Source organism: Mustelus asterias, chromosome 22, assembly GCF_964213995.1.
Source record: "Mustelus asterias chromosome 22, sMusAst1.hap1.1, whole genome shotgun sequence".
Lineage (NCBI taxonomy): Eukaryota > Metazoa > Chordata > Chondrichthyes > Carcharhiniformes > Triakidae > Mustelus > Mustelus asterias.
In genome coordinates this window covers 59,284,483-59,309,733 of record NC_135822.1, presented here as the reverse complement: position 1 = coordinate 59,309,733, position 25,251 = coordinate 59,284,483, and the positions used below count along the sequence as shown (strand labels likewise).

At 43.6% G+C, this 25,251-nt stretch overlaps 1 protein-coding gene across 1 annotated transcript in view; it reads left to right on the top strand.

Moving 5' to 3' along the window:
- LOC144510095 (histone acetyltransferase KAT6A-like) overlaps positions 1 to 24,451 on the top strand; it is a 160,474-nt gene extending 136,023 nt beyond the window's left edge. The window contains exons 13-17 of the mRNA XM_078239364.1: positions 3,944 to 4,175; positions 5,080 to 5,260; positions 10,885 to 11,166; positions 15,691 to 15,991; positions 19,291 to 24,451. Of these exons, the coding sequence (XP_078095490.1) occupies positions 3,944 to 4,175; positions 5,080 to 5,260; positions 10,885 to 11,166; positions 15,691 to 15,991; positions 19,291 to 21,857 (3,563 nt within the window). The 3' untranslated portion in view covers positions 21,858 to 24,451. The remainder of the gene's footprint in view (positions 1 to 3,943; positions 4,176 to 5,079; positions 5,261 to 10,884; positions 11,167 to 15,690; positions 15,992 to 19,290) is intronic.
- Positions 24,452 to 25,251: the final 800 nt, after the last annotated feature.

Genomic DNA, 25,251 nt, shown 5'->3' with positions numbered 1-25,251 from the left:
CAGTACCATTGACAGCTTTTGGTGAAATTATTTCTTGAAAAATAAAATCATTTCAAAGTATGTATTTGTCAAAACAAGAAAGGCCTGCTAGAGTAATCTGGGGTTACCTTAGTGATGTTATACCAACCATCACATATGGAGGGTTTACACAAATGTGTCGGTGGGGTCTGCATTGTCTCAGTGGCATTGTTTGGGAATGCGGAGAGGCTGCTGTAATATTCACTCACGCCATACTGCACATTGTGGGAATCCCAGACAAAGGCTGAATGTCACCTGAGCGTCTGCTTACAGGCCAGTAGGTTTAACGTGCAAAACACCTGTGCTGGAACGGATCGAGTCCCCCTGGTCCTTCAAGAACAAAAATGAAGACTTGTCTTTCATGACTTCAAAAAATCCCAAAGTGCTTTATAGGCGATGAAGTACTGATCAAGTGGAATCTCTGTTGTAATATTGTGCGTTTCGTGCACAGAAAAACCCCACAAACAGCTGTGTGATGATGACCAGATCACACATCATAGTGGCGTTGGTTGAGCAATAAATATCCAAACCACAGTGAACTCTTGTTTAAAATGGAAATGGAGGAAATTTTACATCCACCTGAGTGCGCACTGAGACCTTATTTTAACATCACATCCAAAAGATAGCACGTCTGACATTGCAGTACTCTGTCAGTACAGACCGGAGGTGTCAGCCTACCCTTGAGCTCAGGTCTCTGGAGTGGGACCTGTTAATTCTTGAGGTGTGGGCATCACTGGCCAGGCCAGCATTTATTGCCCATGACTAATTGCTGTTAAACTCTCAGTCTTCTGTCTTAGAGACTGCTAATTGAACCACAGCTGGCACCAGAAATCATGAAGGTTCAGAATTGGATTGATTATTGCCTGATTATGTTCAATGTTCAAGTTGCAAAAATCATGGAACATTTTTGTCAGTCTATTTGCTGTCAAAATGCCAGCTCCTTGGTTTGCGAAAGTGATTGTTCCACGAGGTGAGTTTGAAAGATACAAGTGGATCACTGCCCATGTGAAAGCTTCCAGCAAACATAAAACGTTGCCTTTCCCAGCTATAAAAGCTTTGCCACAAACCTCATTACACCCTACTGCGATGCAGCTGTCGAGGAAATGTAAATGGAGCCTATTAAGATTGCACAGATTGATTAAGAAACACCTTAGTGCTCTGGGGATAGAACCATAGAAAATTACAGCTCAGAAACAGGCCTTTTGGCCCTTCTTGTCTGTGCCGAACCATTTTTTGCCGAGTCCCACTGACCTGCACTTGGACCATATCCCTCCACACCCCTCTCATCCATGAACCCGTCCAAGTTTTTCTTAAATGTTAAAAGTGACCCCGCATTTACCACTTTATCCGGCAGCTCATTCAACACTCCCACCACTCTCTGCGTGAAGAAGCCCCCCCTAATATTCCCTTTAACCTTTTCTCCTTTCACCCTTAACCCATGTCCTCTGGTTTTTTTCTCCCCTAGCCTCAGCGGAAAAAGCCTGCTTGCATTCACTCTATCTATACCCATCAAAATCTTATACACCTCTATCACATCTCCCCTCATTCTTCTACGCTCCAGGGAATAAAGTCCCAACCTATTCAATCTCTCTCTGTAACTCAGCTTCTCAAGTCCCAGCAACATCCTTGTGAACCTTCTCTGCACTCTTTCAACCTTATTTACATCCTTCCTGTAACTAGGTGACCAAAACTGTACACAATACTCTAAATTCAGCCTCACCAATGCCTTATATAACCTTACCATAACACTCCAACTTTAATACTCGATACTCCGATTTATAAAGGCCAATGTACCAAAGGCACTCTTTATGACCCTATCCACCTGTGAAGTCACTTTTAGGGAAATCTGTACCTGTATTCCCAAATCCCTCTGTTCAACTGCACTCTTCAGAGTCCTACCATTTACCCTTTACGTTCTACTTTGGTTTGTCCTTCCAAAGTGCAATATCTTTGGTCACAGCAAGTATAAAAGAAGCAAAGTGGACTATGTTTACTCATAAGAAGAATGGTGGTCACTGCCACCATTGCAGAACCAAGTGAAAACCAGTCAAGAACAATGCAGAGCTGTGGAAAAGATGCGTACGTGCTGAATACCATTGTGAAAATAGAAGAGGAAACTTGAGCTCATCCACCACTGATTTGAATTATCATGTTGATGAGTGAATAAAAATTCAGTAGAAATATCACCGGCAAGTCTCTTCGGCAGGAGTTTTGGAATTACCAGAGAAACATTTTAGATGTTGGATACGGGCTGTTTTACACCATTAATCTGGAGTTCTGCAGGACTCCTGTTAAGGAGATTGGTGGAACTATGTCTTCAAGGTTACTCCAGAACTTATCGGCCAGTATCTTTGCCACTGATATTTAGAAAATTACCATGAAAAACAATTCCACCCCACGTGGCATACCATTTCTGCTCAATGTCACAAAGTTGGAAAAGATCAGGGAAATAGTTCTTCAAACAGCTTCACTTCTGAAAGATGCATGCTGTTAGAAGTGGTGAGCTAAACTGGAGACTTAACACCCACATCCACGCCTGAAGCTGACTCTCAATTCACAACTTTTTTATTTTTAATGGGTGTGGACATTTGATGCCCATCCATAATTGCCCTTGAACTAAGTGGGTTTGCTATAGGCCATTTCACAAGGCACTTGAGAGTCAACCACATTGGTCTGGAGTCACATGTAGGCCAGACCAAACAAGAACGGCAGATTTCCTTCCCTAAAGGATATTAGTGAACCAGGTGGGTTTTGCAGCTTCTCCACATTGCTGGGCTTTCCCTTTTCAGAATGTGGTAGTTTTCTCTTTGAATGGAAGAGAAGGAGAGCAACTATTTTTTTAAGTACGTACTTGCAACTGGTGTAACCACCAAAAGAGTGGCCACAAAGCTTTTACAAACATCAATCTGTCTTTCTTGCTTGCTCTACCCAACAAACAATGAAACTGAGGTAAGATTTCTTGGCTTCGTTTTCTGAAAAAATATTCTATCCTCCTCTTACCCCAACTTCGTTCTTTTGGGAGGTTTCCCCTCTTTCTTCACTGACTTCTAATGCATTTTCTTCTTCCTTTGCTCTTCTTCTCACTTCTCCTCTGTCCTCTTCATTGACCTCTTAGCCTCACACTCCTCATCTATTCTTTGAAGCCCTTCTCTTTGTCTCCCCTTTTCCTCTTGCCCCTCTTACTTCCCCATCCATATCACCTCTTTCCATTTCTGCCCCCTAATCCCCCAAAGTCTTTGATGAAAGGAAATACATTCCCTAATCCTCCCCTTGGCTATTTCTAGGGATATGCTCATTGAAGAACTAACTAGTACTAGAATCAGATGTATTACTTTAAATATCTCCCCTCTTGAAATTTGGACACAGGACTTTGCAGCTTTGGCAGCCGGACAACTGTTTCTCCAAAGTCCTGCCAGTGCCATACTCTGATTAGCTCTGAACAAAAGCTGCAGCATGGGTTAACTCATTTTGCCATCTGCTTGTCCGTGTCATGCTTATTTTTTTGTTCCTTTCTTTCCACACCTGCATTCCACCTCACACCTCCTTGGTTCTACATTGGTCACAGTTAGGAGCATTGTTTAACTGAAGTCAAAATCAAGCGAGGCTGTGTTGCTTCGTCCGATTACCAATTGGTTTGTCCCTATGTTCAGTACCTGGAAGGAGAGACACCACTTACCCTCTTTCATTGCTTGGTGCACAAATATGCATAACCTACTGTTGTATCACAATGTAAACTTTGATTCCTGACTTTCGCTTTTGTTTGTATTTCTTTCGCTTTTGTTTGAGATAACGGGTGGGATTTTCCCTCCTTTGCATGGTCTGCTCCTGCCTGCTCCGATTCCCGTGGCGAGCGGGATGGGAAAATTCCGCCAAATGTGTTCCATATGGTTTGAAAACTGATGTGCAAAACATTTTCTCCGAATAGGTTATTTACTATCAAAGCGGGAAGGCCAGGCTGGATCCCCAGAGAAGCCGCTCTCTGACCTGGGCCGTCTCTCGTACATGGCATACTGGAAGAGTGTGATCTTGGAGTGCCTTCACCAATGTCATGACAAGCAACTCAGCATCAAGAAACTGAGCAAGCTTACAGGGATCTGTCCCCAGGATATCACCACAATACTGCAGCATCTCAAGATGTTACAGTTACGCAATGACCGGTATGTGGCCATTCGATCCATCTTTTCCATTGCTCTGTTTTTCACTGATCAGAAGACACCTCTATGCATTTCCTCCCTCTCAGAAGCATGCAGCAAAAACTAAAGCAAAGCAAATAAATGTTTGTGCATTTAGTGCACGAGTTTGCTGCAGTCACTCAGAAAGGTATCTTAACTAATCTGAAATAAGTGAATGCAAATAAATAATGGCCTTTAGTTAATTATTCTTAATCATAAAGGAAGTTATGTTTACTTAAATAGCGGTCACACGACTCCCAAGTTATAGTCCAACAGGTTTATTTGAAGTCACAAGCTTTTGGAGAGCTGCTCCTTCTCAGTAACTTCATTGCAATGTTAATGTAAGCCTGCTTGTGACACTAATAAAAAAAAAAAATAGACTAAACTAAATCTTCGCCAGGTGAAGTGAAGGAGCGGCACTCCGAAAGCTTGTAATTTCAAATAAACCTGTTGGACTGTAACTTGGTGTCATGTGACCCCCTCATCTTGTCCACACCAGTGCAACACCGGCATCTCCACATCATACTTAAACAGCGATATACGATGTCTCACAACACCAGGTTAAAGACCAACAGCTATATTTGGAATCACGAGCTTTCGGAGTGCCGCTCCTTCATCAGGACTCCATGACTCACCTGAGGAAGGAGCAGCGCTCCGAAAGCTCGTGATTCCAAATAAACCTGTTGGTCTTCAACCTGGTGTTGTGAGACTTCTTACTGTGCACACCCCAGTCCAACGCCGGCATCTCCACATCTTAAATAGCAATACCAAAGCACGCAGTTACAGATCCATGCTAACATTGCTGTGGTTCTTAGTGCTGGGACACTTCAATGTGCTTGTGTTTTACATGATCCTTTTAACGATGGATTTGTTGTAATATTGCTGCAAGGTTTCTGGTTATTCGGCGAGAGAAACTGATTCAGGAGCACATGGCAAAACTTCAATCCAGTCCACGGCCGATCGAGGTTGACCCTGACAGTTTACGCTGGACACCTCTGATCTTTTCAAACACTGTCGTGTCTGAGGAAGAGGACGATGAAGATGAGGAAGATGAGACACCAGCATTAAAGGTAACTGTTCAAAGTACAAATCAATCTTCCTATCAGGCAGTTTTAAGAAGATTTCCTGGATTTCTCACTCTGCTACTCGAGCAGACCTCTCAAACAGCTACTTTTCATTGAAAAAATACAACACAATGAACAAAAGAGGGGAAAAGTACACACTTTTTATATAAATGCTCAAAAATTGTGTCTTAATATGAATCTGCAACTAAAGATGTAACTTTATTTAAAATTTGCAACGTCTCTGGTGAGTTGAAAGTTAGTGGTGGTGGAGTTAGATTTGCTAATCGATCCTGCCTGCGTTATCTGAGCTTGAATGGTCTTAGTTGACCCATTGATCAATCCTGGTAACCTTGTCCATTGTGTTTGTTCTTGATCTCATGTTGCAATGAGAATCACTTAACAATGATACTCTCACAACTTGCTCTGAATCTAAACCAAGTATATCTTGTCATTTGTAGGAAGTGCAACTGCACAGGTTTGCCATCAGATGGCAGCAGAAGCACACAATAGGTTACATATACCCTCATTGTGTTGAATCAAATAAGGATGCAAAAAGATTGTAACTAGATAAGTTAAAGATCCATTTAAACAAACAAATTGTGATACAAAAGCAGAATACCAGACACGAGAAATCAGAAATTGAAACATGGCGAGTTAACAATGAATGCTGGTATTAATGTGCAACGGTGGTTAGCACTGCTGCCTCACAGCGCCAGGGACCCGGGTTCGATTCCCGGCTTGGGTCACTATCTGTGTGGAATCTGCACGTTCTCCCTGTGTCTGCGTCGGTTTCCTCCGGAATGCTCCGGTTTCCTCCCACAGCCCAAAAGATGAGTGGGTTAGGTGAATTGACCATGGTAAGTTCTCCCTCAATATACCCAAACAGGTGCTGGAGTGTGGCGACTAGGGGATTTTCACAGTAACTTCATTGCAGTGTGAATGTAAGCCTATTTGTGACACTAATAAATAAACTGTACTTTAAATCAGTCACTAAATTTGGGGATTAGTGATCTGTTTGAGTTGTGAATCTCCAGAACTTGCTGGCCCATTTTCTCTATTCTGCTATTTACATTTTACAAGTAAAATCTTGACCTTAGTCCCTCCATTATGTTCAAGAACTTGCTTTATTTGCATATTAATTGCTCATTAAATTTGTCATAAAGTTGGGTGTGGAACTCAGTAAGTCTGGCAGTAACAATGCAGAGTGGGTCAGTTAATGTTTTTAATGCTATATGCTTTCAGTCTCCACAAGTGCTAGAAAATATTAAAGCAGAAAATGTTCGAAATAAAATAACTTGAATCATTTTTAACAAATTTGCTCATGGGTCTTCTTGAGCCAAGCATAAGAAAGCACACCAAAGGGCTTGCTTCATTTGAAATCCGGGAACTAAAGAGCGTTCCCCCCCTTCTGACACTGTTCGGTGTTCAATTTTCAGGAAATGTTAGCTCCAACCTTCAGGCAGGATGCTTTTGTTGGCAGTATATCCTGAAACTGAAGTAGTATAGAACATAGAAAGAAAGAACATAGAAAAACTACAGCACAAACAGGCCCTTCGGCCCCACAAGTTGTGCCGAACACATCCGTACCTTCTAGACCTACCTATAACCCTCCATCCTATTAAGCTCCATGTACTCATCCAGGAGTCTCTTAAAAGACCCTATTGAGTTCGCCTCCACCACCACTGACGGCAGCCGATTCCACTCGCCCACCACCCTCTGTGTGAAAAACTTACCCCTAACATCTCCCCTGTACCTACCCCCCAGCACCTTAAACCTGTGTCCTCTCGTAGCAGCCATTTCCACCCTGGGCAAAAGCCTCTGAGAGTCCACCCGATCTATGCCTCTCATCATCTTATACATCTTAGTATCTATGGGCAACTGTTGTGAGTTGGGTTTTAGAGGACGGGAGAAGGGGAAGACTCCAATCTGGTGGCCATTCTGAATGCACTGCCTTCAGACCATGAAACCGAGCAAAGAAGAGTGGCTTAATTGGTAATTCAAAGTACACCTTCATACTTACCATTGGTTTGCTGGGTTTCAACTCTGGCTTGGATTCAAATTTGCTTTCTAAATAAAGTTTTAGCAGTTTTATTTTGACTGATTTAAAATGTGAAGCGGTCCTGCTTCTCGTAGACTATACTTCATGTGTCTTTTACACTTCACCTTGAAAAGGCACCATTTTTATTTTGCAGCCCTTAAACAGAAACTAGAAAATTCAGAGTCTTGTGTCTGCTTTGCCAAGTTGTTGGCTGTGAGGAATCTTTCTTAATCCCAATTCCCTGTAGTTTCTCCATGCCTTTAAAACCTTACTTCACAAATAAGCAGCTATTTCCCTTTTGAATCATCAGAATTGATTTGCACCTTTGGCCACCGGAGACGTTGTGCATTGAATCATAGAAACCCTACAGTGCAGAAGGAGGCCATTCGGCCCATCGAGTCTGCACCGACCACAATCCCACCCAGGCCCTACCCCCATATCCCTACATATTTTACCCACTAATCCCTCTAACCTACACATCTCAGGACACTAAGGGGCAATTTTAGCATGGCCAATCAACCTAACCCACACATTTTTGGACTGTGGGAGGAAACCGGAGCACCCGGAGGAAACCCACGCAGACACGAGGAGAATGTGCAAACTCCACACAGACAGTGACCCGAGCCGGGAATCGAACCCAGGTCCCTGGAGCTGTGAAGCAGCAGTGCTAACCACTGTGCTACCGTGCCGCCCTCCTCCGTGCCGCAACTCCTTTAACTTGGGAGTCGTAGAATCCCAAACAGTGCGCAACGAGGCCGTTCGGCCCATCAAATCCGCACTGACTATAATCATACCCAGGCCCTATCCCGGTAACCCCACATATTTACCCTGCTATCCCCCCTGACACTGGCCATGCAAAATTGCCCCTTAATCAACCTAACCTGCACATCTTTAGACTGTGGGAGGAAACCGGAGCACCCAGAGGAAACCCACGCAGACACGGGGAGAACGTGCAGACTCCACACAGTCACCAGAGGCCAGAATTGAACCCGGGTCCCTGGGGCCATGCCGCCCACTTTTAACTGGCTTGTTATTTAAGATTGTAGCTAATTTTAAGAATCAATCTTGTGAGTTGTGATTGAAATCCCACAGTGATTAATACATTTTTCCAAAGTTGGCCTGCTCCAAACACAATGGGCTCGGTCTTGCTGGATAAATGACAGCGAGTAAGCAACGATTGCTGGTAATAATGTGTAAATCAGCCATTAAATTTGGGGATTAAGAGACATGTTTGAGTTGCGAATCTCCAGAACTTGCTGGTTCATTTACTCTGGTATGCCATTCGCTTCACACAATTGAAATCTTGACCTGAGTGTCTTCATTGCTTTATTTGCATATTAATTGCTCATTAAACTTAGCGAGAGGTTGGGTGTTGAACGTAACAGCGTAAATGCTTTTTATTGCACTATCGTGCAATTAATCAATCTCCAATCCAGAAAGCTAATGGCAATCTCATTGCTATATATAGAGAGATGTTGAAAAAGTCTAACTTTACTGTCGCTTGGTCAAAATCCTGGAATTCTCTTCCGAATAGAACTGTAGCTTTACCCAGTGGACAGCAGCGGTTCAAGAAGGTGACTCACCACCACCTCAAGGCAGTTAAGGAGGGAAAATATGTTCTGGAATAAAAAATATCCTTTATTTGTTTTTTTTCCCACTCATCCTTAATTCTGATTTTCTTTCCCTCGCTTTGTGGCTCTTTCTGTACCTGATTTGCCACTCCTTTAAAAAAAAGTTACCTCAAGTCAGTGAATCAAATGTCCAGAGACACCACACCCTCGAGCAAAAAGGGTGGGCAACAGAGAGGCCACTGGATGTCTGTAAACTGGCTAAAAGTGAGATAGATTTCATCGATAACGCTTGGTAGAGCATGTTCTGATCTGCTGCTCTCAGCATTTGGGCAATCCAGCTGTGAGCTAACCAAAGCTTTGCACAGCTCCAATAAAACCACCCTGCTGTTGTAATTTATACCAGTGTCCCATATGCTGCATTAACTACCCGAGTAACCTGTTCTACCACCTTCAGGGACCTTTGAACAAGCACCCCAAGATTCCTCTGTTCCTCTGAGCTTCCTTGTGTCACTTCCTTGTCTTGTTACTCCTTCCAAAGTGCATCACCTCACATTTTTCAGGGTAAAATTCCATCTGCTACTGATCTACCCATCTGACTAATCCTCCTTTATCTACCTGCAACCGAAGACCACCTTCCTCACTACGAACCACCCTGCCAATCTTCCTGTCATCCACAAACTTACTTATCATCCCCTTCCGCCCACCTTATCATCAGTGTCATTTTTGTATCATGAACAATAAGGGACCTAGCACTGATTGCTATGGTACGGCACTGAACACCAGCCTCCTGTCACACAAACAGCCTTCTACCACCATCCTCTTTCCTAAGCCAGTTTGGATCCAACTTGCCAAGTTACCCTGGATTCCATGTGCTTTTACCTTCTTTATCAGTATCCTACGTGGGACCTTGTCAAAGAATTTGCTGAAATCCATATAAACTACATTAACTGCACTACCCTCACCTACACACCCGGTTGCCACCTTGAAAAATTGAGTCGGATTCATTGGGTATGACCTCCCACTGACAAAGCCATGCTGACTATCCCTGATCAAACCTTGCTTCTCCAACTGGAGATTAATTCTCTCCAATAGTTTACCTGCCACTGGTCTGTAATTCCCTCGTTTATCTCTACCACCCTTCTTGAAAACTGGAACTACATTAGCTGTCCCCCAATCCTCGTTTAACACTCTACCAATGTCCTCCAGCTCCTTGCAAAGATTGCCCCCTTGGTCCCTAATGGGCCTTTCTCTTTTCCCTGGTTGTCCTCTTCCCCTTAAATGTATTTGTCGAATATTTTGGGATTCTCGCTAATCTTACCCAATGCTTTTGCAAGCCGCCGCACCCCAACCTTTGCTCTCCTAATTGTTTTCTTAAATTTACCCCCTCCACTTTCTATACTCCCCTCAGGCCTCAGCTGACTCGCTTCCTTTGTACCCGCTAAAAACCTCCCCTTTCTCCTCCCGTCCTGAATATCGCTCGACATCCAGGGTTCTCGGGGATTGTTGCTCCCACATTTCATATCATTGAAATGCTCACCCATGCCACAAACACCTGTATGCCTTTGTTCCCCAGAATTAGATCCAGCACTCTGCCGTCCCCTGTTGGACCTTCGACAAAATGCTCAAGAAATCCGCCCCTTCTAAACCCTTCGCACTGTGACTATCCCGATTAATGTTGGGGAAGTTGAAATCCCCGAATATAATTACTCTTATTATTTTTAAACACCTCAGTGAATTGTCTGTATACCTGCTCCCTTATTGCCTGCTGACTGTTTGGGGGCCTGTAATACACTCCCAGCAATGTGACTGACCCCTTTTTCACCATGGACATAAAGTTTATTTTTTGGTGATCTGCTTTCTGAAGCGCTGCACTCGTCTGAAAATTGCAAACTGCGTTGTTATCCTTTCACACTGTACAAAAAGATAGGTCTTGAATTTATCCTTCAATATCAAGTTTGTAAGAGGAGTTCTAGACTTAGCAGATGATTCACCATTCCTTAAATGACATTTATTTGAAACAGATCGAAAACACCAGTGATCTGTGGGACAAGAAGGAACCCAATGGTTACACACCATTCCAGAACGGAAGGCAAATAGCAGCATGCGCAACAACGTGCAAAACTCGACAGGACAGTTCTGTTGAAGGTCACATGCAGAATGGCGAGAACAAGAGGCAGCATTTCAGCGAGAGCAGTGAGGAAGAGGAGGAGGAGGAAGACTATGAGGATGAAGAAGGTGATGACACCAGGCCGAGTTCTCCACCCGTACTGACAAAACCAGCACTGCGTGGAGTGAAGAGGAAGGTAAGATGTGGAAAGTCGCTTGTGTCTTTCTCCAAGGGTACCTGTTCTGGGCCCTTTGTGGCCAGTAACACAAATGTTTTCCAAGCACCGAGACAACAGCTTTGGTCAACACACACAGTTTAGTTATGATTGCCGAGTGGCTATAGAGAAGAACTAATCATTTTATGGATAAACCACATCCACTGATTTTGGAGTCAGCGATGGTGTTATGCCTGTCATTCAGACTGAAAAGTTAGGAGAAATTTATTTACACTGTGGGTTATTGAAGTATGGCATTCTTTTCCAAATGCAATTTTTGAAGCAGGCCATTGGATCTTTTAAGAGGTAATTGGATAAATATTTGAATCACAGCAACGTGGAAATACTTGGGCAAGGGTTGGGTTAGTTTTGAATTGCCCCATATGGAATGGGCAGAGTGGCCTCATTTTGTCCAGTAAATTTCAATGACTGAACACTCCTATGTTAGTTCCAGGCCCCGTGCGTGTTTTAACGTTGAAAATTCGCCATGCGAGGTATTACAAACATGACCCCGCGTTCCGTCACATCACCTATTAAATGGCTTTATTGTGCATCATACGGTGCGAGTTAGTGGGAGGAGTGAAAGGTGTATAAGATTTTGATGGGTATAGATAGAGTGAATGCAAGCAGGCTTTTTCCGCTGAGGCTAGGGGAGAAAAAAACCAGAGGGCATGGGTTAAGGGTGAAAGGAGAAAAGTTTAAAGGGAATATTAGGGGGGGCTTCTTCACGCAGAGAGTGGTGGGAGTGTGGAATGAGCTGCCGGATAAAGTGGTAAATGCGGGGTCACTTTTAACATTTAAGAAAAACTTGGACGGGTTCATGGATGAGAGGGGTGTGGAGGGATGTGGTCCAAGTGCAGGTCAGTGGGACTAGGCATAAAATGGTTCGGCACAGACAAGAAGGGCCAAAAGGCCTGTTTCTGAGCTGTAATTTTCTATGGTTCTATGGAACCTGAAAGTATTTTGACTTTGCATTATGCAAAGGGACTTTGCATGAATCTGATTCGATCCTTCCATTTCCATGTTAAAATGTTTGCATGTGTTCTCAAATTTGGTTTGAAGTAGTAAATAGTGATGTTTTTATTCAGTCAGGTCTCTTGTACTGTGTTAAGTGTAAATTAAAGCATCATTTCGGGAAAAAAATGGGTTATGCGGTAAAAATCCTCTCTGTCCAGGTTTCAATCTGCAACTAACTTTGGTAATTTTACTGTTTAAAAGATTAAAATATTATAGGTTCGAGAGGGAGAAATGTTTAAATAATGAGGTTTGGTGCAGAAACCTCAGCCAGCTCTCCCCCGACCCATCTCCACTTCCATACCCCAACCCTGAAGAATGCCTGACTATTTCCAAGACACTGCCGGTTTGTAATTCAACCCACATGCTGTGTACAAAGTAACCCAAAGTGAGCCTCCACATGGTGTCTTAGTCCAGACTTTTCAACTTGTACCATGGGAAGCAACAGCCAGGCGAACCACTTGTTTGTGGCCTGGTCACACTGTGCCAAACCTGGATATATTTCCTCAGGTGGAGATGCCGGCGTTGGACTGGGGTAAACACAGTAAGGAGTCTCACAACACCAGGCTAAAGTCCAACAGGTTTATTTGGTAACAAAGGCCACCAGCTTTCGGAGCGCTGCTCCTTCGTCAGGTGTAGAGAGAAGGTGTAGAGAGAAGACAGATCTTCCACTCACCTGACGAAGGAGCAGCGCTCCGAAAGCTAGTGGCGTTTGCTACCAAATAAACCTGTTGGACTTTAACCTGGTGTTGTGAGACTCCTTACTATATTTCCTCAGGCCAGGGAAAGATACGTAATTTTAAATTGAAATGAAAATGAAATTCTCATTCTATTTCACGTTATTCCACAGTCTCAGCACAGGGCTGTGAGGAAGAGGATAGGATGTGGTTAAATTGTGACGTACGTAGCAATAACTGTTACCATAGGCTCCGTAGAAACCAGTGGTCGTAGATTACATCAATGAGAAATAGTTTTGAAAGAGTTGTGAAGAAGGAGCTTCAGGGGTGAATGGCAATAGCTGCCACCTGAAATAGGAAGGCCAGATACACTAATGATGGTGCTACAGTAGCAGGATGCTCTCTCAGAAGAGCTACAGTATCAGAAGTTCAGTGAGCCAAATTGTCTTTCCTGTCCTTGGCTTCAGTGAATGATGTCCAGAATTAGTGGAGACACCTCAGTTACAGTGAGCCCATGTCCTCACTGACAGTGAAATCTAATTGCAATCTCCGTGTGTAAATTGCAACAAACATTGAACAAAAAAACTGATGGTACAAATGGACCACTGGATAAATGCTGATCGCTGCTGACAATCATGGTTTAATATTTTCTGACCTCTCTCTGCATTAGTTCAGCTGAAAGAAACTGATTTTAACCAGTAATTTTGTAAAGCTAGAGACGTGAATAGATGTGTGAGGGTTTACCATTTCTCCATCCGTATCTGATGGAGGTGCTTGTTCCAGAGAGTAGAATGTATATACACTGGAAACATTGCAGGCCAGCAGAGTGGCTATGGATCATCGATGTGAGGGCAAAGCTGCCTTAACTTTGCAGTTGTTCCCTTCTCTACGCTGTTGCCATTTTCTGTGGGTACTAATCTTTCCTTGTATTTTACGGTCGGTGTGTTTGCCATTGTCACCGAGATTGCATATTGTTGATTCTTAGAACCATAGAAAATTACAGCTCTTGATAAATTAATTCAGTAACAAAAGCTAAATACTGTGGATGCTGGCAATCTGAAATAAAATCCCAGAAATACTCCAGTCCGGCAACATCTGTGTGGAGGGAATCAGTCAGCATTTTAAACCACTGATCTTTCATCAGAACCTCATTTTCTGCTTTTAATTCGAAAATGACCTGTTTGTGAGAAGCCAGAAATCTGATGTTCTTGCTTGATCCTGATGCAATTTGTTGAAGTGTTGGCACTTCCCTTCAAGCTAGCTTCTGCCATCCAGAACCTGCTTTCAAACCGAACTTTTTAGAAACTGTTTGCCTATTTCAACTCTTGCTCTATAATATATATCTATACACAAGTGTGTGTATGTGTATTATATATAAATATGCGTTTTAGATATATATACCTATCAATCAATTAATTTTCGTGCTTTAACTGAGCTAGCAATTTCACTAGATGGCAGTGTCTCCCACAAGTTGACAAGATTATTGCTCTAAGTTTACTCTCCATTCTCAATGTTAAAAAGGCAACCAACTCCTCGGTCAACATTAACCCTCTCATCCATTGATAGCATGTTGGACATTTGAACTCTGCTGGCTACAGACAGCCTGGAAACATAGTTGTGCACAGCTACCATTTGTAACTTTTAGATAAAATTCACCATGTTTATATGTTTAACTGAAGCTCGTGATTCTCCATCATTTACTCTTGAGTTTGTTCTTGTAAGCAACATTCAGCCAGCAGAGTGATAGACAGAGAGGCTGAGAATTGTTCATTTACATAGAAGATACGAGGAGGCCATTCGGCCCTTCGAGCCTGTTCCGCCATTCATTACGATCATGGCTGATCGTCCAACTCAATAGCCTAATCCTGCTTTCTCCCCATAACCTTTGATCCCGTTCACCCCAAGTGCTATATCCAGCCCCCTCTTGAATACATTCAATGTTTTGGCATCAACTACTTCCTGTGGTAATGAATTCCACAGGCTCCCCACTCTTTGGGTGAAGAAATGTCTCCTCATCTCAGTCCTAAATGGTCTACCCCGAATCCTCAGACTGTGACCCCTGGTTCTGGACTCCCCCACCATCGGGAACATCCAACCTGTCTAGTCCTGTTAGAATTTTATAAATCTCTGAGTTCCTCCCTCATTCCCCCCCTCTCCAGCGAAAACAATCCTAACCTCGTCAATCTCTCCTCATACATCAGTCCCGCCATCCCTGGAATCAGCCTGGGAAACCTTCGCTGCACTCCCTTGAGAGCAAGAACATCCTTCCTCAGAAAGGAGACCAAAACTGCACACAATACTCTAGGTGTGGCCTCACCAAGGCCGTGTATAATTACAACAACACGTCCCTGCTCCTGTACTCGAAACCTCTCGCAATGAAGGCCAACATACCATTTGCCTTCTTTACCCCCTGCTGCACCTGCATGCTTACCTTCAGTGACTGGTACACAAGGACACCCAGGTCCCGCTGCACACTCCCCTCTCCCAATTTACAGCCATTCAGGTAGCCATCTGCTGCCTTGTTTTTGTTTCCAAAGTGAATAACCTCACACTTATCCAAATTATACTGCATCTGCCATTGATTAGCCCACTCACCCAACCTGTCTGGATCATTCTGAAGGATCTCTGCATTTGTTGCACTTTCAGTTTTGACACAACTGGTAATTAAGTGTTTTGCCTTCAAGAAACAGTTAATTTGAGATGTATTAAGCTCGAAATTGGCTGCCCTTCCAGTCAGTAACGTTGATTTTTTTTGACTGTGCTATTGACGCAGACTGAAATGTCGGCGACTTCATGACATTGTCTCTTTCCCTAGAGGGTGGTAATTCACCGGAAAAAACGTGGGCGAAAGCGTAAACAGCACAACAGCAGCGTTGTGACGGAGACTATCTCTGAGACGACCGAGGTGCTGGATGAACCGTTCGATGATTCCGACACAGAGAGACCAATGCCACACCTCGAACCAACTTTTGAATTGGAAGAGGATGAGAGAAATGAGAAGGAACATAGAGGTGGACGCATCTTCAGAAGTCTGACACCTGGTGGTGTTGTACGAAAACGCACTTCCTGCCAGAGGAAGGCGACAGATGAAAATGGCGGTGTGAATGCAGTTCAAGGTATTTGGCTGGTGAATTAAATCATTTCAGTGCTCACAGTATTACTGGGTTTGGAGTGATTATCAGGAGACCATAAAATAGTGAGCATATGAATGCTCGATTGAGAAAAGGCTAATTGTAGTGATCAAAGAAGGCACCAAGCACAGGCAAATTGACAAAGGTGACTCCAGAATCAATAGAAGGCATTCAAGAAAGAGACAGTTCAGGGACAAACTAGTAATATTTCTATGAAGAAAAAAGTAGAAGATAAAGCTGAAGAGGCCTCGATGAGTGGGAGAAGGAGACTTACAAGAAGGAGCAAGATTCTGTTAATTATCACAAAGAAAGTACAGGATAGAATCGAAAAGTTAATAAGGGAGGCAAAGAGAGGTCACAAATAAAGATTAACAAGCAACATTAGGCAGTTTGTAAATACCCCGGTGTAAGCAGTTTGGAAAGGAAGAAGTTAGACCCGGCATGGAAGAGTGCCAGCCCTCCTACAGGCAAATCCGTGTCTGACTAACTTGATTGAATCCTTTGATGAAAGATGGAGCAGGTTGTCCAAGGCATGTGGTAGTTGTAAATCTGGACCTTGGGAAGGAAATGGGTAAAATGTCACAGAGGAGGGTCTTTGGTGAAAGCCCATGGAATGAAGAGGCAAGTGACAGGATGGGCTCAGTGATGGGAGCAGAGAGGAGTGGGAGCTGGATGCTTTTCACACTGAGGAAGTGGTTTGCATTGGTGCTTATCAATAATAATTTTGGATCGGTTTCAGTTTTATTTATAGATGACCTAGACTGTAATGTCGGGAGCAACACTCTGAGGTTTGCTGATGAAATGAAACCTGGCAGAATGGTACATAGAGACGAGGATAGTTCTAGACTTCAGAATAATGAAATGGGCAGAAGCCTGGCAAGTGGAGTTCAGGACAGAATAGTGGGAAATGATTCATTTTGGGAGAAGGAGTACGGCAAGACAGCTGACTTATAAATTTTGAACACTGCAGAAAGACCATGGTGTCCATGTACACAAATCCTTAAAAATGACAGGGCTTATAAATAGTAAGTGCTTATGAATAGAGGGTTAGATTATAAAAGCAAAGCGATCATGCGAAACATTATAAGTCACCGGTTAGGCTTCTGCTCGAGTATTCTGGGCAATTGTGGTGGAGGAAAGATGTAAGGGCCTTAACAAATTCCATGGACCTCTGCTAAAACATGAGTCAGCACCTTTGAGAGAGGCTGCAATGGTCCTCCTAAAATCTGCTGCACACTGACATAACGGGCAAGTGAGTACCTTAGTACATAGTAACATCACTTACACACATTACAGTCTGTCCCTGGGATCATTCACAATCCAAGCTATACTACACAGCTCATTCACTACCATCTCGGCACTCACAACAAAATATTAGCAACGTGCAAGCAAAGAATATATGCGATCCCAGTCATCAATCATTGCTTTGATCCTAAGTTATTGCCAGAAAGCTGCTGTTAGTTGCAAAGAACATTGTGGCACTTAAAGGCAGTAAAAGGTTACTTACTACCTATTGTAGCAAGTGCACAAACATGAACAATGATCACTGTAATGAATTAAGGCACGTAGGGTCTTGAGTGTGCTCTCTCCCACATTACCTGAGCTGAAATAAGCAGGCGACAGCTACCTTTTGCTGCTTTGTATTTCCCTGGCCTGCCAGCATTGAAAGAACACAGCGTGGTGTACACAGTAAAGCTGAACTACAAATAGCATTATTCTGAGGTACAAATTCTTCAAATTGAATCATGACTGGACAAGGAATGTTGACTCGGATTGTTGTAACAAATTCAAGGTCATGCAGGGCACTGAGATCATTTTCCACATGGCTAATATTAGAACTGTGTGGAACAGAACTACACACTGCACTGGCTGTTGAGAGGTTTGTTGTAACCTATCATTGTATATGGCAGTTCAATGTAAGGACCCTTTGGAACACCGTCTCAGGACGTTGAGGCTTTACATCTATGCATATCTCAGACTCTTTAAATTAGTGGGAGATTTAAATGCCTGTGGTTTATTGAGATTTGAGAGAACATTCTAGTTGTTATGGTACTGGTCCAGCAACTGTACTAAGAGTCCAAATCTAGTGACAGGGTGCGAAACTAAATTCAATAAATCTTGTAATTATAGGTTTGCAGCAGGCCACAAATGGTCAAAACACCCAAATTATCACAAAAGCTCACAGGTTCGCTCATAACATTGAGGTATAAGAACCTGATATTTCATCAAGTCTGAACTACACATGACTCCAGTCCTGATTATTAATACCCTCTGAAGAATCTTTCAAAGAGAAGGTCCCGTTTAGCTTTGAGATGGAATATTCTCATTATAATAGATGAGGAATTAATCAGCGTCCAGCTTCACAGTATTGAAAGTATCTTGATGGCAGTCCAACTCTCTTAAATAATTAATTATTCTTTCCTGTTGCCCCCCACAGTGTCCTTCGCTGTATATAGAGCACAATAATAATGTACTCTCCAATTCAAATCATGTTTTCAAATCTGTATCTTATTTTAACCTTCAGCTATGGTTCAGCTGGTGGCTCTCTTGCCTCTGAGTCACAAGGTACTGGGTTCAAGTCCCACTCCAGAACCTGAGCACAAAGATCTCGGCAAACGCTCCAGTGCAGCACTGTGTGAGTTCTCCATTGTTGGGGATGCCATCTTTCAGACAAGGCATTGAAACTGGGGCCCTCAGGCGGACGTACAAGGTTTCACGGCCCTATTTTGAACAAGAGAGTACTGGAGTTATCATTCGTGTCCTGGCCAATAGTTACCCATCGATAATCATCACAAAAATAGATCTGTCTGATTGGTGGCACGTTGTTCAATGTAGGAGTTTGCTGGGCACTGCAGCATTCCCTACGTAAAGAGTATCTAGTCTAATAGAAAGGACGATCTAATCCTGTCCAAGGTGACCAGTCATTACTGTAGCTGCCATAGTGTTTCTTCTTGCCAGTGAAGAAGTGTACCGCAAGGTCAGAACCTGACCATACCGCAAATCGCAGTTGGGCAGAATGTCAGAGCCCCAGACTATCCTCTCTGTGGGCGGAAATTGGATTATCTCTACTCCTTCTGAAATTTTTTTTCCCCATCTCTTCCACTGAAAATTGTGAGGCCAAACAAGGACCTTTGTTTGGATAGAAGAGGTACCCAGGATCATGTGCTGTTCCCTTTTCTATATCTGGGGCATTTCCTTTTCCTGTCTCTATCCCTTGTATTTTATTTCATTTCCCTTTCTCCTGCCTAAAACTGAATCCTCACAAATATTTTTCTATTTTTCAGGAGAAGATACGCTTGAACCTTTAGTCGCTGTGAGGAAAGATAAGGCCAAAGAGCCTTGTATACCCAAATCTCCACCTGTGGTGTTGAAGCGTAAGAGAGGGTGGCCAAAAGGTGTGAAGCGTGGAACAATCAAATGGAAGAGGAAGCCAGGGCGCAAACCAGGATTTAAACTCGCCCGATCAAATGAGACTATGGAGAATGCAAGTTCTCCACCAGCCAATGTTGTTCTGAAGCAAGGGCGTGCAAACCGTAGTGAGGAGAAGAGGAACTCTGTTGTAGAACCGAAGATCATGGATCTCCCCATTGCTTACAAAAAAGAGGATGATGAGGAGGAGGAGGAGGAGCTGGAGGAAGAAGTGCCGTGCGACGTGCAGAGAACACCTCCTGATTCTCACAGTCCAACGCTTAAAATTGAGGAGCTGGAAGCTGAGAATGAAAATGAGGAGAAATCGGAATCGGCTGAACAAGAAGGACACACGGATGAGGAGCAGGAGCACGAGGAAGAGGAGGAGGAAGAGGTCAACCAGAATGATGACCACGATGCTGATGATGAGGATGAAGGCCACCTGGACTCGGAAGACAAAAAAGTTGAGGAAAGTGTAAAAGAGAGCGTGAAAGAGGAGTCTTCAGTACAGGAACCTTTTTTAGAGACAAGTACACTCGATAAAAACATCGCGGATGAAAATGTGATGGACGCAGATTCTGAAGAAGAGCAAGCAAATGACACCTCACTAGACTCTGAGCTTGTGCCACCTTCAGACGAAGACCATGTGGATGATCAAGATAATAAGGAGACGTTAATCCCAGAGTTCAAGGAAGAAGAGGAAGAGGAGGAGGAGGAGGAAGAAGAGGAGGAGGATATATCGCATAGCGAGCTGGATCTAGAAACAGTGCAGGCTGTTCAATCTTTAACACAAGAGACAAATAGTGAGCATGATGGTGCCTACCAGGACTGTGCTGAGACTCTGGAAGCCTGCCAGAATCTGCAAAGCTACAACCAAGCTGAAGAGAGTCCTCAGATTACCATGGTGGAGGACTGCCAACAGTCAGAACATAACAGCCCCATCTCATCAGTTCAGTCACACCCCAGCCAGTCAGTCCGTTCAGTCAGTAGCCCAAGCATGCCCGCGCTGGAGAGCAGCTATACACAAATAAGTCCTGAGCAGGGCTCGCTGTCAGCTCCCTCGATGCAGAACATGGAGACAAGCCCTATGATGGATGTCCCATCTGTATCTGACCATTCGCAACAGGTTGTCGACAGTGGGTTCAGTGATCTGGGCAGCATTGAGAGTACCACAGAAAATTATGAGAACCCGAGCAGCTATGATTCCACAATGGGAGGCAGCATATGTGGGAACAACACCTCTCAGACAAGCTGTTCATATAGTGGCCTGTCGTCTTCCAGCAGCCTGACTCAAAACAGTTGTGTGGTAACCCAGCAAATGACGAGTATGAACAGCAGCTGTAGCATGATGCAGCAGAACAATGTTGCTCCTCCAGCCAACTGTAACATGAAGTCACCTCAGAGCTGTGCAATTGACAGGCCGCCAAGCAACAACCAGCAGCAGCAACAAGCCCCACCACCACAGCAACAACCCCAGCAGCAGCCTCCCCCACAACAGCCCCAGCAACAACAGCCCCAGCAGCAACAACAGCCACTGTCCCAGTGCAGCATGAGCAACAGTTTCGCAACAGCCCCCATGACCCTGATGGAGATTCCAGAGTCCTCCAACACAAGTGGCATGAGCCTCTATGAGAGAATGGGTCAGGGGGACTTTGGTGCTGGTGGCTACACACAGCCCACAGCCAACTTCAGCCTTGCCAGACTTCAGCAACTTACCAACACCATCATGGACCATCATGCGATGCCTTACAGCCACTCTGCTGCTGTGACCTCCTATGCAACTAGTGTGTCTCTATCTAACACGGGCCTAGCTCAGCTAGCTCCGACACCCCACGCACTTGCAGGGACACCCCAAGCACAAGCCACCATGACGCCTCCCCCAAATCTCACGTCCCCATCAATGAATCTGACTTCACCCCTCTTGCAGTGCAACATGCCAGCTTCCAACATTGGGATTCCACACACTCAGAGGCTGCAAGGCCAGATGCCAGCCAAAGGTCACATTTCCAACCGTTCCAAGTCTGCCCCACTGCCGGCTGCAACAGCCACCCACCAGCAGCAGATCTACGGCCGTAACACCCCTGCACTGGCACAGCGGGCTCTTACAGTTCAGCGAGGGATGAACATGGGTGTGAACCTGATGCCTGCCCCCACCTACAACGTTAACTCCATGAATATGAACACACTGAATGCTATGAACAGTTATCGGATGAGCCAGCCGATGATGAACAGCAGTTACCATGGTAATGCGGCCTACATGAACCAAACGGCCCAGTATCCTATGCAGATGCAAATGGGCATGATGGGAAGCCAGCCGTACGGCCAGCAGCCTATGCAGTCTAATCCCCACAGCAACATGATGTACACAGGCCCTTCTCATCACAGTTATATGAATGCTGGCATACCCAAGCAATCATTAAATGGCCCATACATGAGAAGATGAGGGAAGATCCTGTAGACACCATAGAGAGCCATTGTTTATACTGACGACAGCAGACATAATGGAAATTTCAAATAGAATGATTGCTGTAGACATAGGAATTTCATGAACTGCTTAGGGCCATGTTCAGAGCGCCTTGGCCTTAATTTCCCAGCCCCGAGAGTAAAAAAAAAGGAAGAAAAAGAAATTCTGCAACAGAATTCAATAAGAAAAATGGTTTGAGGAACCATGCACAAGAAATCTTTTAATTAAAAAGAAGCCTTACTTAATGAATTGTGTAGAAATGAAAAACTATCTGCTTTTTATATTTTTAATTTTTTTAATCTTTCAGTTTGTGTGTGCAGTCCACATTTTTTTATAGTGTCCATAGATATGAGACCCCTGAGTGTGAGGACTCGCCATGTCCTCATTCATTGACTTGGCACAGGGCAGGAGGCACTTAACTCAGACTCTGCCTTGGTGATATTGTTGCAGGTGTGGCTGTAATTTATTGATCTCACTGTATCCCGTGCCAGTAGGTGAAAACGGATCGCTTGTGCGCTTGTGGACTTCGGACCTTAATGCCGAGGGCACCCTTCTTTTCCCCGTTGGCATTGAGTTTGACTCGAGCGCAGCATGCAACAGGCCCAAGAGCATTTTCATGTATGTTATAACTATGTTTTTAACATTGCTTCTTGTGTCACTGCAAGCCATTTCACTTGTACGCCTTTATTTTTTTATGAGAATTGACAGTATTTGTTCTGGCACTTTCGAAGGACAGCCCAGGGTCCTGTAACATTTAAAGCTAACAACATTTAATTTCCAATTTATTTTAAATAAATCTCTCAATCATGAGAAATCTATTCAGATTTGTCAGACTGTGTATATTTGGTTCCCTGTAAGGGTATTTATCAGATGAGCAACACGGCTATGTTCACAACTAATTTAGTTTTTCTTTTCTTTTGCTTTCCCCCCATAACCTCGGGCAGTAAAATTGCTTTCTAGACAGTAAGTGCAGATTAGTTACTAAGTGGCACAGTTAGCTCAGATGTTGCTTAGGGAAGAAAAGGAGCGCCTTGTACTGGCTCACTGCCTCTTAACGGCTATTAAAGGTCCATCAATAATCAGAGTTCAGGCACCCTTGGGCTAATTCCCAGTGGGCACAAATGAGATGGATTGAGAGCGTAGGAAAATGGGGAACTGGAGATGAGTTTATATTGGCAGGACAAATGTGAGGGAGACAACATCAAGGAAATAATTTGTGCCACGCCAGATCACAGAGCTGTTGTCAGTTCGAGAAGGAGAATAATCATCTGGGTGAGAACATACTCTGCCCCTTACCCCATTCAGTATGTCGGGGCGGGAGCAAGTAAATGGATCTGACAGCACAGTTTGAAGTAAGGATATCCGTCGCCAATTGGCAACTCGTCTCTTCCATCGACCGTCAGGTAACCCCGTGAAATGTCAGGCGATGGGATAAACAGCATTGGAGGGAACAGTATCACTGGATACAATGGTCAGTTTGCCCCGTGCCAGAGATGTGCGTCACTGGTGCACATGGCAGGTCCACAGCACGCAGGCTGTTCACCAACTGCAATCATGTTGCACTCTCTGCCCACAATAAAATTGACAAAATACGTTTTTTTTTAAAAAAATAAATAAAAGAACGGGAGGTGAAATCTTCCCGAAACGGTTAAAAGGAGTGGGCACGAGTTTCAAAAACTGTGCAGTTGGCAAGTGCCATTTGTGAGTCTTGTGGCCTAATGGCATTCAATGGTTTGTTTTTATTCATTAGTGTGTCCCATTGTTGGAATAATGTCCATGGAAACCACTCCACACTTCTGGGCTGGCCTTCAAGTGTGTTTGTTGGAATACTGTTGATTTGGGGGTGGGGGTGGGAGGGGAAAGGGGAAGATGTTTTTAAAAAAGAAAAGAAAAAAAAACAAAGCAGTTTCAGCCCAGAGCACCAGGATATATTAAAGATACACAAAGATGATTTCTCTTTTTCCCCTTCTCATTGTTTCTGGTGTTCTTGGTTTTGTTGAATCAGGCAGCTTCCTTTTTTGAAAGCTAAGCTGGCTCATTTTGACTTTAGGATTATTATAGAAAATGTTTTTCTATATTAAAAATGAATTTATCCTACATAATATTGGTACTTGTCATTTTTCAATTCTGTTAAGAGGTATTTTTAGCAGCTAAACTTGGGTAATCTTAACTGAAGCTCATTGTTAGTAATTCTCAGATGCCTTTTAAAGAACTCACATTTCATTCCATCTCTAGAGTTTTTTCTATCTTTGTTGTAGAATATTGAAGCTATTTTAAGAAAATAAATTCTCCAGACTTATAGTGTGTGTGAATAGACCTTCTCCAGCTTCCCAGCCGCATGTAAAAAGCTGAATATTCATGTCTGTTTATATTGCTTTCTTTTTTGTAGCCTTTGTACTTGTACATGGTGACTGTAAGCAATGAGGAGGGAACAGTTCGGTTTGTGCATACAGACGCCAGCACAAGCCACACTCCCTCTTCTTCCCCCTTGTATGTAATATCACTTTTCTTTCTAGCAAGTACTTTCAAAGACCTCTGTACATTTTAACATAAATAAATTATGTTGAGCCATTTTGGATGTCTGTCTTTTAAGAATACCAGCAAAGGCACGTTTGGTGAAACAGATTTACTTGGAACAAGAACTAATAGCGGGCGTTTTCCTCACAGTTCTGCTTAAAACATTTACCTTACACATTTATACTCTTATGCTCTCCAGCGACATCACAACAGGTGCCACACTATTCTGGCCTGGTTGAATGAAAACCATGGCTGTGGAATATTTTAATATTTACTCAGCTGCCATTCTCATCCTTAATTTATTTTTGCATCCTCTGCGCGACTTGGCTTTGCTCGATTAGCTATTTGATGACATTTGCATTGTGTTGACATGGGATTGTTTCATCTTCTGGATGGATCCTCCACAGTTTTTGTCCCGACAATGAAGATAATTAACCGAATGCTGCAATATTATAATAAGCATTCGGTCATTTCGAAAAGTTAATCGGCCCTGTATTTAAACCTCAGCTTCAAACGTTGAAATTCTGAGTGTGATGTTGCTTTCATTGGTGTTTAGTTTGCCACTCCATAGCCCAGATGGGTCAACCACACGAGTGACCAGCTGCAAAGACTGTCCCGGTGGTCACTGAGGACTTGATGTCTCGGCTGAGATGGGAGATGCGCTGCATTGCCAGTCCCATAACACTCATTGTTGGTGATCCAATACACTTAACCACTGTGGTGCCATTTTGCACCTGCACATTTGCTGAAATTATGTTCTTGGTACGAATAGTTCCATTAGACATTGCAACGGACAGACCTGGCACCTAGTTTTTGATACACACAGCTGATAAAGTGCATATTTTCGTGAGTTTAA